This window comes from Poecile atricapillus, chromosome 9 (assembly GCF_030490865.1).
Source record: "Poecile atricapillus isolate bPoeAtr1 chromosome 9, bPoeAtr1.hap1, whole genome shotgun sequence".
Classification (NCBI taxonomy): Eukaryota; Metazoa; Chordata; class Aves; order Passeriformes; family Paridae; genus Poecile; species Poecile atricapillus.
In genome coordinates this window covers 13,194,047-13,207,992 of record NC_081257.1, presented here as the reverse complement: position 1 = coordinate 13,207,992, position 13,946 = coordinate 13,194,047, and the positions used below count along the sequence as shown (strand labels likewise).

General features: G+C 47.9%; 1 protein-coding gene across 3 annotated transcripts in view; it reads right to left on the bottom strand.

The window, feature by feature from the left end:
* Positions 1-5,313: 5,313 nt before the first annotated feature.
* Positions 5,314-13,946, bottom strand: part of MGLL (monoglyceride lipase) — a 102,013-nt gene continuing 93,380 nt past the window's right edge. For all 3 annotated transcript variants that reach the window (XM_058845466.1, XM_058845465.1, XM_058845467.1), the window contains 2 exons: positions 10,007-10,222; positions 5,314-9,025 (listed from right to left, as the gene is read on the bottom strand). In XM_058845466.1, the coding sequence (XP_058701449.1) occupies positions 8,900-9,025; positions 10,007-10,222 (342 nt within the window). In that variant the 3' untranslated portion in view covers positions 5,314-8,899. The remainder of the gene's footprint in view (positions 9,026-10,006; positions 10,223-13,946) is intronic.

Genomic DNA, 13,946 nt, shown 5'->3' with positions numbered 1-13,946 from the left:
TTTTCTTTCCCTTTCTGCTTGTCATCTTGTACCCCTGCCATTGATGACTGTATGTTATATGCAAGGATTGAGATTTTTCAGCCTTTGTGCTTAACTGCTCTGACTTGTTCAGTGCGCTCCTGGAGTCAAAGCCTGTGTTTTCTCCAAAACCATGACTCTGCTCAAGTGTCTGGTCAGTCCTTCCTCTCTGACGACACAGGCACCGGTTTTCTTATCTGCTTTCTAGTATGCCTGGGTGGCTACAACTTTTTGGCTAAAGGCAATAGCTGAGCTGTCTGTGCAGCCCCTGTTGACTTCAGAGCATGACTGGCATTCAGGGAATGAGCATTCATCTTGTCCTTATTGCTCTGTGTAGGAACATGGAATTTTCAGAGGGGAGATACTAATAACATCTGAATGACTAATGCTGTTGAAGGGAGGGCTTGGAAGAATTCAAGGCTTAATCAGGTTTTTGGGGCTCAAGGATCACAGGTTTGGGAGCCAAAATGTGTGCTCAGCTTCCAGGGATGAGTGATCCTGGCTAGATCTGCTGATGGGAAACCATGGCTTGGCTTGGTTCTCTGCTCACAGGGGTAGGTGTGCTGAGATGCAGGTTTTTGTTTTACCTTCTAAGCTAAAAGAGATTTGACAAAACAAATTAATTGAGAGGCCACACCAGCAAACCATTTATTATAGTCGGGGCCTATTTTGCATAAAGGTGCTGGCTCTGCTGGGGTTGCTGCCTGCCTTGAGGAAGTGCTGAGGGAGAAGGACAGAGAACCCTTTTTTAGGCTGCAGATGGTTTTGAGGCTGGAAATTGGAGTTGGGTTATTGGCAATAACCAAGTCAAAAGCTGCAGAGGGGCAGTTAATTAGGGAACAACAGCCACAGCTGGCTGCAGCTATGGACATGCATATCCTTAACCCGAAGTCAAGCTATGAACTTCAAGCTCATATGTGGTCAGCATCTTGGGGGAAGAGGGGGTGAGCATGCACATGCCCTTTGCTTTTCCCTGTTGTGGTTAACTTTGTAAGCATAAAAGTGCAGGGCAAGCTTTGAAGGGCATTTCAGCAGATTAAAGAAAGCCTTGGAAGAGAATCAGTACCATGCAAACAACTAGCTCTGGTACCAAGGGACTGGCTGCCAGTTCCCAAAATAAGCTCTGAAAATGAGTGTGAGAACTTTCCTCTCCCTCCTGTTACCAGCAGAGCAAGCTCGAGGGGAAAGAGAGCAGGATTAGAAAGTGAGATTTGCTCACTCATGACAGCAGCAGTCTGCCTGTTCTGTTTGCGGTAGTGAGCAGGTATGGCAGAAGGCAAGGCTGCTGCTTTGGCATGTTGGGTTAGGAAAAGGAGGTGAAAGGAGTGCTAAGGTGTGGTCAGATGCTTCTGTTCATGGGCTCAGGGAAGGGTAGATTTGGTCCAAAATAACTTGATGTAACTTTCCCATGCAGGAAACCAAGCTGGTCTGTGTTGCACTGTGATGTCATTGAAACTCCAGTAAGGAAAAATGCCTCCCTCTTTATTCCTTCACAACTTCTTTGTGAGCCAGAGTCATCCCAGTATGATTTGTACAAGACTGTGACAGTGATGAACTGTATGAGGCAGGCTGTGCAGAGACCTGCTCTGAGGGGAAGGCAAGCTGGTGTGTTAATTACTGCTCCTTGGGATGTGCTTTAGGAGATGAAGGCTGATCTTTCATATCAAGGCTAAGTTGACATTGTAGCTCTCCTGTCTGCTCAGAAGGATTTATTCTAACATGTTCTTGGCACAGCATAGCAGAACTACCAATATTTCTATTAATTTTATTAAGCTTGCTTCTGTAACAGGAGCCAGCAATCTACTCTCTAGAGCTCCTTCCATCCCCTTTCTCCATGCATCTAAAACGAAAAATTATCCAGGAGTTTCAAAGGAAGTTTGCTGGTGGCAAGTTCAATCTCCTTCCCTTTTCCAAAGTCTCTTCTTGAGAAGCTGAAAATGCTTCAGGTGAGTTGTTTTCTGCTGTGCTGCTTCTCTGGTCTGAGTGCCAGTCAGGCACAGCATCTTCAAAGCTGTTCAAGGTGCAGGTTCTGGCCATGCTGCTCCTGGGGTGACTGCTCCTTCTCTTGCTGGAGGCAGGGGAGATGGTATTTCTTATTTCCTGATTTTGTGACCTTTTCCAATCAGGTGTGCAATTAAACATCAGTCTTCCCAGTCTGAAAGCACACAAGGGGCTGGTACTTCTTGCTCTGCCAGTCTAGACTTTACTGGGGATCCAGGACTCACCAGTCACACAAGTGCCTCAGGGCTGGGTTTTGGCCCAGACCAGCCCCAGCAGGGGATGTACATAAGCTCAGCATGGGAGGAGAGGACTTGGCTTTAAGTGCACAGGGTGAACCCTGGAAGCTTTTGATGTGACAAAGGCAAGGGCTACCCTGTGCAGCCCACAGGGAGGATGGCTCACTGCTGTCATTTCAGCATGAGGCTGACCCTGCAGTCCAGCCAGAGGGAAAAGCTGGTTTTTTTTGTTTTCCTCTGTATGGGGAGCCTGAGTTGTTTATTTGCTAAAAAGATCTGCTCCAGGGTTCACTGTGTCAGCCTGCAGAGAGCTTTGCTGGTTTGCCATTGCATGGTTGTTTTATGTAAATGAAGACAAGATGCTGACACAAAGGCTTCTGACTTTGGGAGGGCTGGAAAGCTCGACTTTTCCTGGGGCTCTGTCTCATGCCAGGGTTTACTGTGCTCTGGCAGAAGTTTGCTTGCCTCTGGTCATGAACCTTCCTAAGGTACCACTTGTCCTTTGCCCCTGAGCTGCCATTCCTTTCCCTCTGCCATTCTTGTCTCTGTGTTTTCTTAGAAGACAAGTGTTTTCCATGCTTGACATCTTGCCCTCCCATCAGCTCCCCCCCAGGCCAAGTAGCTTTCTTCTCCAAGTTCCATTTGGATAGCACATATCATGCGATCTCTCCAAACTCTTAATTGATCTCTTAGGAATTGTTTTTCATCTGAATTCCTGGAATGTTTCCATACACTGGAGTTTCCTCCAGACAGAAGGGAAATTAATCCTGTGTCACTCCCTTCGAGGAGTGGTGGCCATGGGAATGCTGGTTGTTTGGCTTGTGTCTGTTGGGAGATGTGGGTTCTGCAGTGTTTGCTCATGGTTGTGGCAGTTTTGCTTAATAAGGCAGCTGTTTGGAGAGCAGCAGGAAGGTGAGTGGCAGCTCCACATCAGCAGCTTCCTCATCAGAGGGAGAAAGAGAGCAAAGAAGACTTGTGCTTATATGTGGAGAGAAGAGGAAATAACTGATCAACCCCCCACTTCTGAGAGGCTGGGTGAGCAGGAGTGCTGTTGGCAGGCAGTCAGGCATGTGTATGGCACTGGTGTCTCTGGTGCTGTGGTGGCACCTGCACAACCCTTCAGCTCCATCTCCTATTTCCTGTGATGAAATTCTGCTGGAAGCTGAGCAGGGACAGTGGCAGGTGGAGAGGTGTGAGACCCTGCTCACCCCAGCAGCAGCTCTGCAGCAGTGGCTTGCAGCCCCACTTCTCCCTCCTCTGATGCTTAACCAGCAGCAAATGGAAGTGAAGCACTGTGGGTTACACGCTGAGAAGATCTGAATTAAAATTCTTCACCGCTCACTGGAGCTGCAGCCTTTGCTGAGCCTGGCCTGTGTGCTGGGCTGTGTGGTGCCAGAAGTCTGACAGAGGCATGGTCCCTGCTGCACTGTGACTGTGACACCTCTTATGTCCCAATGGTGATGCAGGCTGTCTGTCCTTGCCAGGGGGACTGGAAGCTAAGGAGCTCTTCCCCTCACCCTGACACTGCTCTGGCTCCTGCTTTAGCATTCATTGGCTGATCCCCACCTTGTAGCTACCCCCAGGGCCAGCCTTGGATAACAAGGGACTGAGGACAGGCCGAGGGAAGAGAAAAAGGCAAAAGCTTCAGGGTTCCTGCAGACTCACAGGATCAGAATAGAAGCCAGGCTAAAAACAGGAAGGTCACCTCTGGCTGTGACAGCTCACCAGCCATCAGGTGGTGACACAGGGAGAAGTGCACATCCAAAAGAGCTCCTTTGTGCTGGTGCTGCTCCCAGCCTTGTGAAGGACTGTCCCCTCCCTCCTGTGCTCAGTCCCTGTCTCAGCACCATGGTGTGCACCCTCCAGTGACTCTCAAAACTGTGATGAGCTTAATAAACCATCAAAATATCAGAAGAGTGAGCTGTGGACTTGCCAGAATTAAAGCAAATGTTGTTACTAATGATGTTTCTTACTAGCATGGTGTGCCTGCTGGCTTGGTGAAAAGCCCAGCTCTGTTGTCTGTGTTGATGGGCATCAAAGCCCTCGGCCAGAGCTTCTGACCTGGTGGGCTGGGATCAGACACAGAGCCTGCACAGGGCTGCAGAAGGAGAATATTATTCTCTTGATTTAGCGACTTGAGGCATAAGGAAGTTGAAATGAATTGATGAAGGTTGCAGGTTGGGTCTGGTGGTGCTAATGACTCTGGCCAGAGGGGTGCCATGAGAGCATGCTGTCCTGTCCTGTGCTGCAGCAGTCCTCACGTGTTTTGGAGTGTGAGTGGCTGGGGAGACCTCAAACAAGTGACTTGTCTTGAAGCATGCATGGAGAGGAGAGCGGGAGAGGACCTTGTGGCTGCTCTTTGGCCCAGCCCCACTCTCTGGACTGTCGCCCTGAAAACTCAGCTTCTGAGCTTGCTGACATGGTTTTCTAAAGACTTTCCCAGGACAGTAACTGTAAACATAGATATGTGTACATTCTTTCTGTTACACGTCTTGTGATGGGCATCTCTCATGGCCAGTGCAGTGAGAAAGTGTTATCCTGACCATCCAATCCTCGGCTGTGATCAGGAGCCTATAAATCCTGGGGGGAAAAATAAACTCTGCTCTTTCCTTCACCACACCTCGACCTGTGTCCGTGTGATCTGTTCATCTTCAGCGGCAACACTGGACAGGAGGGGCATTTCTGCAGCGTGGGACACTGACAGCACCAACCCTAGCTCTGGATGGACCAGGAGCTCTGATGGCATCTGGGCACTGCCTGGGAGCTGAGAGCATCAAAGCCACTCCCCAGCCTGATCTGCAGTCACAGCTGAGGACAAAATGTAGGATTTAATTAGCAGTTGCTCCTGGCCATGGTGCAGATGCTTCCTGTTGGAATTGTGTTTAGTTCGGGACCAACATCATATTTTAAAAGGCTATGAAAAGCATGGGAACCAGGTGTTGAAGCAGTCTGAGTTTGCCTGTTACTGCACACCCTCCACCAGCTCCACACTGTTGTTTAATCTGGGCTGTGGGAAGCGCTTTGGAATGGTCACCAATGACACCTCAGACAAGCTCTGTTCAGAAAACATAACTTTATTATTAGTTGCAATATACATTGTATTCCTTTAAGAATCCTAAACTTGTATATGGTTTTTCCACTGAAAATACATGTGTATGTATATATGTTTTTATATATGTATATATATATATATATATAATGTATTTTATTGAACTGGAACACAACAGAACAAGAGAGACAACCTCAGGAATTACTTGTAAAAGGAAATGTGATCCCAATGGGTTTGTGCTGGCAGTGTGCTAAGGTGAGTGGTATAAAAAGGACAGGCTAAATAGAAAACATGATGGGTTAGGCAGTGGGAAATGGCCTCTCAGTGCTACAGGTGGTGATATATACAGTAGTTACACGTTGCTATTGCTCAGTCACGAGTGCCACCTGTTCTCCAAGGCAGAGCAGACTCTCGTGCGGCTCTGCACAGCAACATTCATAAGGCTAGCTGTGCTCCCTGCAAGTGGTACCTGCCAGTTGGAAATAGAGTGTAATTACATTTCCCTCAGCAGCTGCTCTGCTCATTGCTAATCTGGTCAGCCAAGGAAGAATTCCTCTGGGGCTTGGTGAAACCTAACTGGGTCAGTATAAAGGAGCTTACAGGCAGGGAAAAGGATCAGCAACAGCAGAGAGAGCTGAAATGTGCAGTTCAGTGTCTCAGCTGGCCCAGGCTGATTTGTTCCCGACTCCTTCCCACTGCACTCATTTCCCCACCTGCCAAGGAGCTGTGGCCCCTCTCTGCTCAGCAGCCAGCCCAGGGGTCTGTGGGGTCAGCATGGGCAGTGCCCAGCTTTTCGATAGGTTTCAGTGTGTAAATTGCCTCAGAAGGTAACTCTTCAAAAAAGTGGCTGAGGGTGGCAATACCTGCTGCTGTGCCATGGCTTTGGGGTCATTTGGCTTTTTTGTTGTCATTGTTCGTTGCAGGTTTTGTTTGTTAACCTTTATTTCAAACACAGCCTCCCCAGGCCATGTGCCACTGCTGAGCTTAGCTATAGACAGAAGGACAAGTCTTCCCCAGATAATGTAATTTGTTTCCCTTTATTTCTGTTCAACTGCAGATGTTTCTTGGGTGAAAGGACACATTTTAGCAAAGGCACTGACAACGGACTTTCCTCTGCCAGGTTGAAGGGAGCGGACGGGCTCTGACCTTTCTGCTGAAGGGTCACTTCCCTCTCCCCTCCTGCAAAGTGCTTGTCACTTTGGAAGGGATGTAAAGAATGTGGGCATTGATTTACTCCTCCTGACTTCCTCAAGAAAAGTGCTTTCAAAAATCCTATCCTTAAGTCATCATCTTGCTACTACCCCCGCAACGTCTGTCACCTCTGGATCACACCCACTTGTTTCCCCTTCCAGCTGAAGAAGGAGGTGAGATTTATCACTGCTGTAGTGTTTCTCTTCTTGCTGTCTTTCTCTAGCAGCATCTGGCCAGGAGGGAGCTTGCTCAGGCAACAGAAGTTGCCTCAAGACAGGCTGCTGGAAGATGGGAAGCAGGTGACCTGCTCACTGCTCCTTCCCAGAGTGTCACCAGAGGTTTAGCAGGGGCTGCTGAGAACAGCCGATTGCACTGCAATAATATTTCAATAAAAAGCTGGCATTGCTGGGAGAACTACAGCTCGTTCCTCTCTTTAGAGGCAAGAAAATACAAATGCCAAAGTGCCTGAATCAACCTGTATAAAAGAGCTTCCCTGACTTGGGCCCCTTAGGGCAACTACAAGGACACAACCTGCATCCACATATCTCTCATCCATCCATGCTGCTAGGACTGAATGGGACTGATTCTGACTGTTATTGCACAGAGGTCCCTCTCCTGAACCTTGCTAGAACTGCTTCCAAAAGGGAGAAGAGGTGGGTGACCCCCTGACTGTCAAAGGAGGGATCCAGCCCTGGGGACAGCAGCTCAAGACACAGTGGTGTTTCTTGCTGCTGCCAGGGAAGGCAGTGAGGGCTGGTTTGTCACTGGGGGAGATATCCCACTCTCTCATAGTGCAACATTTGCATTCTCTTCTTGCAAAACCAGAGGGAGAGATGCTGGTTAAACCCCTTCCCTTTGGATAGTGCCCAAAAGTGTATTCATGCTGAATAAATCGGCCCGCACAGCCGCTCTGTCATCACTGCAGCTTTCACTGTGTCAATACAATGTCTCTGCTCTCATCCAGGGTCTACACCCTTTCCTCTCACCCTCCTGCTAGCAGAGACTCAGGCAGCTCTAGAATTTGGCTTACCTGCACCACAGGCCCCATCCACAGGCTCCTCCACAGCAGCTTGTACAGCAGGGTCTGTGGATGCCCCAATCCAGCAGGGTAGAGGCTGGATGGATGATCACACTCTACACTCTGCCTTCAGCTGCCCACACGTCCCAAAGGGCTGAGCTCAGCCCCTCAGTGACCTCCCCCAGTGCTGATGAGGAGGAGAGTGGGATGAGCTTGGACAGGATCTCTGCTCGTGCTGTGGGTCTTCTGCTAAACCAGTGGACCATGAGGACACCCACTGCTACTCCCCACCCACCAGATGCTCTGCACTTCTCTCTAGCATTATTTTCAGGACACTTTCCAACTGATGAAGAAAAACAACAGATTATGACTGTAAAGTTATGGTGAGAGGACCGGATCCTGGTAGGACAACATTGTTCCTTGCCAAGAAAAGGAATGATTAACTCCTTCCTTACTCTCCTCCCATTTCTTTCCCAGCTTCCAGCCACCTCTATATAGATCATATAATATATTACTATATTCTCTTATAACTTTGACTTTGCTTTTTCAGTTTCAGTAGCACAAGTGATTAATTCCAAAAAAAAAAAAAAAAAAAAAAAAAAAGAGGAAAGAAAAAACCCTATCCCTAGGAATATTTACAGAATAGTTCATCTTGCAGAGGAGATGGGGTTTGACATGGGAAAAGCATGGGAATTAAATGTGCTAAGTGGGTTTGATTCCACATTCCTGCTCTCCCCCCTGGGATCCTGCTTGGATGATGAAAATCAAAGCACTGTTCAACATGCTTTCCCCGAGTGCAAACTCACAGAGGATGTGCAGGGTGGCGGGGGAGGCCTCTCTATGCTCTCCCCTGGCCTGGTCTACTTAAAAAGGTAGTATCCAAAGGGGTCTGATCTTGAAAATCAGCTCTTCACCTTCAGGGAGCTGCCAACTCCATCTTTAGCCTCTCCTCATCACGCAGCACCTTCGTTAGTGCTCTCCTCTCAAGGACCAGGGTTTTTAAGGTACTGGTTGGTGGGGACAAGGGATGCACCTGGCATCAAAACCATGAAGTGGAAGATACTGATTTCTTTTACATACCAATAATTATTGCAGTATAAACACGCCCCAGTCACCACAGCAAAAGTAGAGAAGGGGAAGCTATAGAGAAAGTTTGGTGGGTGAGGGGCATCCCACAGCTATCAGTTCTTCCCCAGATTAGGGCAGTGGCCATTTACATCAGCAAATAATACCCTACCCTGTGCCTCTCCCCCCACCCTCCCTTATGCTGTGTGTGATAAAATATTCCAATAATCCCTCCATGTTAGATCTTTCCCCAAGAGATTTCTAGTAAGAAAAACATCTATTCCCAGAAAACCCCAGTAAGAGCTGCAAATGAAATTGCTCTTAAGTATGGCTGGTTTCCCCAGCTGCTGAGACCTTCTGGCCAATCCATGTCAGTATTTCTGTGAAGACAGAGGTAGAGACCTCAGGCAGCTCTTTGTGGAGGGCATGATAGGCTTCCTCATACACCTGCAACCAGGGAAAAGTAGAGATTAGCACAGAAAAAATAAATCTGCATGAACAAAACAGCCTTCAGTCCCCTCTCGTCAACACCCACAGGTCCAACACGTCCTGCCCACAACTTGTCAGTTTTTCTCTGAGATGTAGCAGGTTATGAAATCAAGGAGATGCCACTGGTGGTGCTGGCCCTCAACAAGCAGGAAGGTGTTGGCATTGCTGCCTGATATCTGTGGGTACCAGAACACCCTGCTGCTCTTTAGGAACATAATGCATGTCCCAGCCCCATACATTTCTTGTTTCTTATCCCACTAAGGAGGAGGAAATACTTATCATGCCCTTGGAGTGTAAAGGACAATGGGAGATGTTCCCATCATGCCTTGTGCAATTTTACTCCTTTTATGCTCAGACTATCCAGTTATTTTTCCAATGACAAAAGCTTTCCCTTGGCTTCCCAGTCTCTCTTTCAGGTTTATTCATGTGCTAACAATTGGTTAATCAGCTGTGGTTCTCTTGAAATGAGCAGATGTGAAGCGGCTTTTGTTGTTCAGCATTTTGGAAGGACCTTCCTGCACCTTTACACGCTGGGACATGAGGTAAGGCTGGTGCTCACACAGTTTGCATTGTTCAGAAGAGCTTTTTGGGTCAAGACTTTACCTGCTTATGAGCCTTGCTCTACTTCTACATCAAGCTGCTTCATGTCCAAGGCACCCTCTAGGCACACAGCCAGCTCTGGGGCAGGCCTGGAGGTCGCCCACCATGCCCTGACCCCAGCCTGGCTGTAGCTGGTGGAAGAGCACCACACTGAGCCCAGGGAGGGCTGGACTTGGGCTACCTCCTGGTGAAAGGGGCTGTCACCTGCCCAGCCTCACCAATCCATCATTTCTCTTTGCCTCCAGCTCTCTGAAGGTCAGCAGGCTCCCTACCCCTCACAGTCATGCTCAGGCCAACACTGACAGCATCATCTCCTAACAATCAAGAAAGCAAGATGACCTTGAGCGTTTTGTCCTGGCTCTGCACTGTGTCCATCAGTAAATAAGAGCCCCTGATATCGCAGAGCTTGTCAGAAGAGCCGTGTAGCACCAGGATGGGCAAAGTCAGCTTGGGCAGGGCTCGCTCAATTCTGGCAATGGCATTCATCAGTTGGATGACAAAGGAGACCTTCATGCCACCGTGGTAGACCAAGGGATCGGATGTGTAAGACTCCATCTGGCAGGGAGAAAGAGGTGATTTAAGATTAGCAATATTTCATGCATATGGGAAAAAGCAGATCAGCCTGGCAGTGAGCCAGGACTTCCCTTGGCTTGCACAGTCGTTCCCTACTCTCTCAGGACATCCGGCCATCCGAGTCAAGGTCGAGGTACTGTGGCTTTCCAGCGCTGCTCACACAACCTGACATGCTGTTTGCTGCATGTTTCTCTCTTACACCACTATAAAATATTCAAGCCAGAGCTCTTTGAAAGGAGCTCCTGCAGGGAAACAACCAGTGCTGGACAAAGACCATTCCCACAGGGGCACCTGCCTGCATTCTTCTCCTCTGCTGTTCCCTTCTATCATTCCAATGTTACATCTCTTCTTACAGAGTTTTCTTCAGAAAACTGTGTTATTTGAAAGCTGATGTTCTCCAAGCCATTATTTTCTCTGAGTGCTCAAATGTTCTCGTTCCCTTTCCTGGGGTGGTGACCATGACCTACACCTACAGACAACTGACAACAGAGGTGACTGCAAAGCTGAGGGGTCAACTCTGGCTGCAAAGCATGACAGAAAAGGCAGCAAATTATGGTATTAGGTGGTAGGCAAAAAAAAGTAGTCAACAACTTGCTCAGCCAGATTGTGAGGGGATAAAAATGCTCAAGAGCTGGTGCAGAAAGTTGCTAGGAAAGAGTAGTTACTGCAGCAGGCAAATCTACAGTAAATATTTGTATACTGTATGTGGAGACGGCCCACACAGACCCCACTATTGCAATATTTGCCAGAATGCTTTGACTATGGGCTGGTCTCTGGCACAGCCTCCAGTTTCTCCCAACCCTGGCAGATGTTTATAGAAATTATGGTTATTTATAGGTTGGCTGAAAACAGTCTCCTCCTCTTCTCACAGGCAGTGGAGTCTGTTTAAATTCCACCTTGAAGGCATTAACTTGAGGTCCTTTTGCTTCTGCCTGTGCCTGCCCTGAGGGGACCATAGGTAGGAGGTGACCCAACAGGCCACCCAAGGACATGTGTGAGTGTAGGCACAGGCAGGCACTGTAGGACAGTATGGATAGAAAGGTTTTGGGGTGGAGTTTGTCTTCTTCCCCGTGAGATGAGATTCTCAGGGGGGCAGAACAGTACATGGTGGGGCTTTCCCACTGGATGCATTCACTTGCCAGAGGGTTTGAAACCAGTTTCCCCTGTTGTCATCTTAAATGTTCCGGAATGTAAAGCACTGGAAATGGAGGTGGCAGTGAGGCACCCTTGCTGCTTACAAGTCTTTCCCCATCACTTTCCTACTTCCAGTCCCCACCATCTCCCACAGCTTGAATCCACGGTTCCTATCCATATTATGTGCAGCAAGAGAAAGATGTGGGGGGAAATTTGGGACTATTAGTGGCTGACACCATTCAGACCCAGCCCACAATAGTACAGGTGGTCCAGGGAGGGACAGTTGTACTGCCACTCCACATTGGGTGGAGTTGGACCAAAAAAATTCAAGTTGTCATAGAACTCACTTAGGGATCCTTGGAAGTCGTGGATGTTTCTAGGATTTGATTAAGGCCATTGTTATATTTTGGTCTCTGTGCAAGATTATGGCTGCTCTGAAGTGAGGGGTAATTTTTGGCAGGGAGACAAAGATAATCATCCCAGCTCATCACATTAGGATATTACACACGGTATCTCCCTTTCAAAGAAGTATGTGCCTGCTGAGGGTCTGGAAAACTGCTTGTAGGAGGCAACTGCAAAGATGAGACTGTGGTTAAAACATTGAGACTTGGTAAACATCCCCTTCTCCTGCTAATGGCCCTGGGAAGCAGAGACTGAACAGCTCACAGTCCTTTTGACTCCTCATGGACCATCCCAGTGCCCAACCAGCTTGTTGATGTAGAAACCTCCATCTCCAGCTTTTCCCTTTTTTTTTTCACCCCCTACACTGTTCAGCTGTACCTTCCCTGCTCTCCAAAGTCCTTCAAACAGGGCAAGAAGCTGCCTGTGTTTAGAAGAAATTGTTTCCTTGTGAATGTGCTCATGGAAAATGTTCAGCTTTGACTTTCAGGACACCAAGAGCCTGGTGGGGTGCAGTTCCTCTTCTGTTGACAGCTGGATCTACCCTGATATGCTCTGCCAAACATGGTGACTTTCATCAGCTTTTTGAGAAAAACCACTGTGTTGCATTGGCTACTTAGCAACTGGCTTCGGCCTAATCTGGATCTGTCACAGTGCTGTGCTAAACCAACACAGTTTTGAGATGGGTGGGTTTTATTATTTTCTAGTTTGGTGTGGTTTTTTTGTTTTGTTTTGTTGTGGTTTTCTTGTTTTCTTTGTTGTTTCTGGTCCTGTTTTTTAATTGAATGTAATAAAAAAGAGATTTTCAGGGGGGATTCAGGAGGGATGGGTGGACAGATTGACAGAAGGTCCCTTCCCGTGGAAAAAAACAGTGTTGATGAATTCATGTGAGCTGGCCTCCTCGTCAGCCCCATAAATGCTACAAGAAATTACCTGAAGGGTTTCTTTCTTTCTCTTGTTGTCTGAAAGACTGGGGATTTTTTATCTACTGAGCAGCCAACAAATATTTTGGTGTAGATGATGGCAGGAGGAAAATAAAAAGACCAAACCCAGTCCCAAACCAAAATGATCAGGACTGCAGGGGCAGTACCATCATCCTAGTCAGTGTCCTTGTCAGAGTTAATGCTCAGTGCATGGGGTGAGTGCCAAGCAGCAGCTCTCTGGGGGAAGGAGGAAAGACAGGGAATGGGCTTTATATTTTGCAGGCTACAATCTGAAAACCCTGCAAACCCAAGATTGTTGTTGCTGCACCACGCTCTGAGACAGGGGGCAAGAACAGAAGGTGATCCCAAGAGAGCCTGTGACTGCTTCCAGACGCTGTCAGGCAAAGGCTCTCCAGGGTCTGTCACATCACAACAGCTCTTTTTATCTTTATGTAATTCTAAGACAGAAGCAACCATCAGGTTGCTGGATGGCATTGGCCTGTTTAGAGGTCTGCATCTCCTCTTGCAGCCTCGTGGACTGGCAGGAACAAGGCTGAAGTCAGGGGGACCATTCCACTAAGTCAACAGCACCTAACAAAGACTAGTGGGGTAAAGAGGTTCCTGCCACTGTGATGTCAATCATCCTTGGAAGAACAGGACTGGTTTTTAAGGTTGCTTCTTGCTGTCTTTTTTCTGTCATGTGTTTGATACAGCAAACATCAAACAAACATCTCTATATCATTCTGTATTTCAGTCCCCACACCCTGAAGACAGCTTTCTGGGAACACAAACTCATTAGTAAATTCTTGGATGTTGTCCCAAAAATATTTCTAGTGAATAGAAAGCTGGTCTGGCAGGAGAGTATGTGTAACATATAAATAATGGATGTTCCCAGCACATTGTGTGCTTTAAAACTGAGCGTCTTGAATCCAAAAGGAGGGTGGAGTGTGCTTAGAGGCAGCCAGAGGACAAAAATGCTGTCTTGCCTTCCATAAGTGCTTGGAGCCTCAAATCCTGGTGTTTGAAGAGGGTCAGGAAAGCTCTTTACGTCACTGCCCACAGCTGCCACGTCAGCTGTGTGCTCACTTACAGGAGAGAAGGCAGCACAGCACACAGGGCATCTCATCTGGAAGATGTCTCCATTACAGGCAGGCTCTAAAGAAGCAGAGCTGCACCTTTATCCACTGCAAAAGGCTCTCCCTTGCTCCATGGAAAGGGAAAGGACAGAGGAAAAACAATGCTCCAAGGAG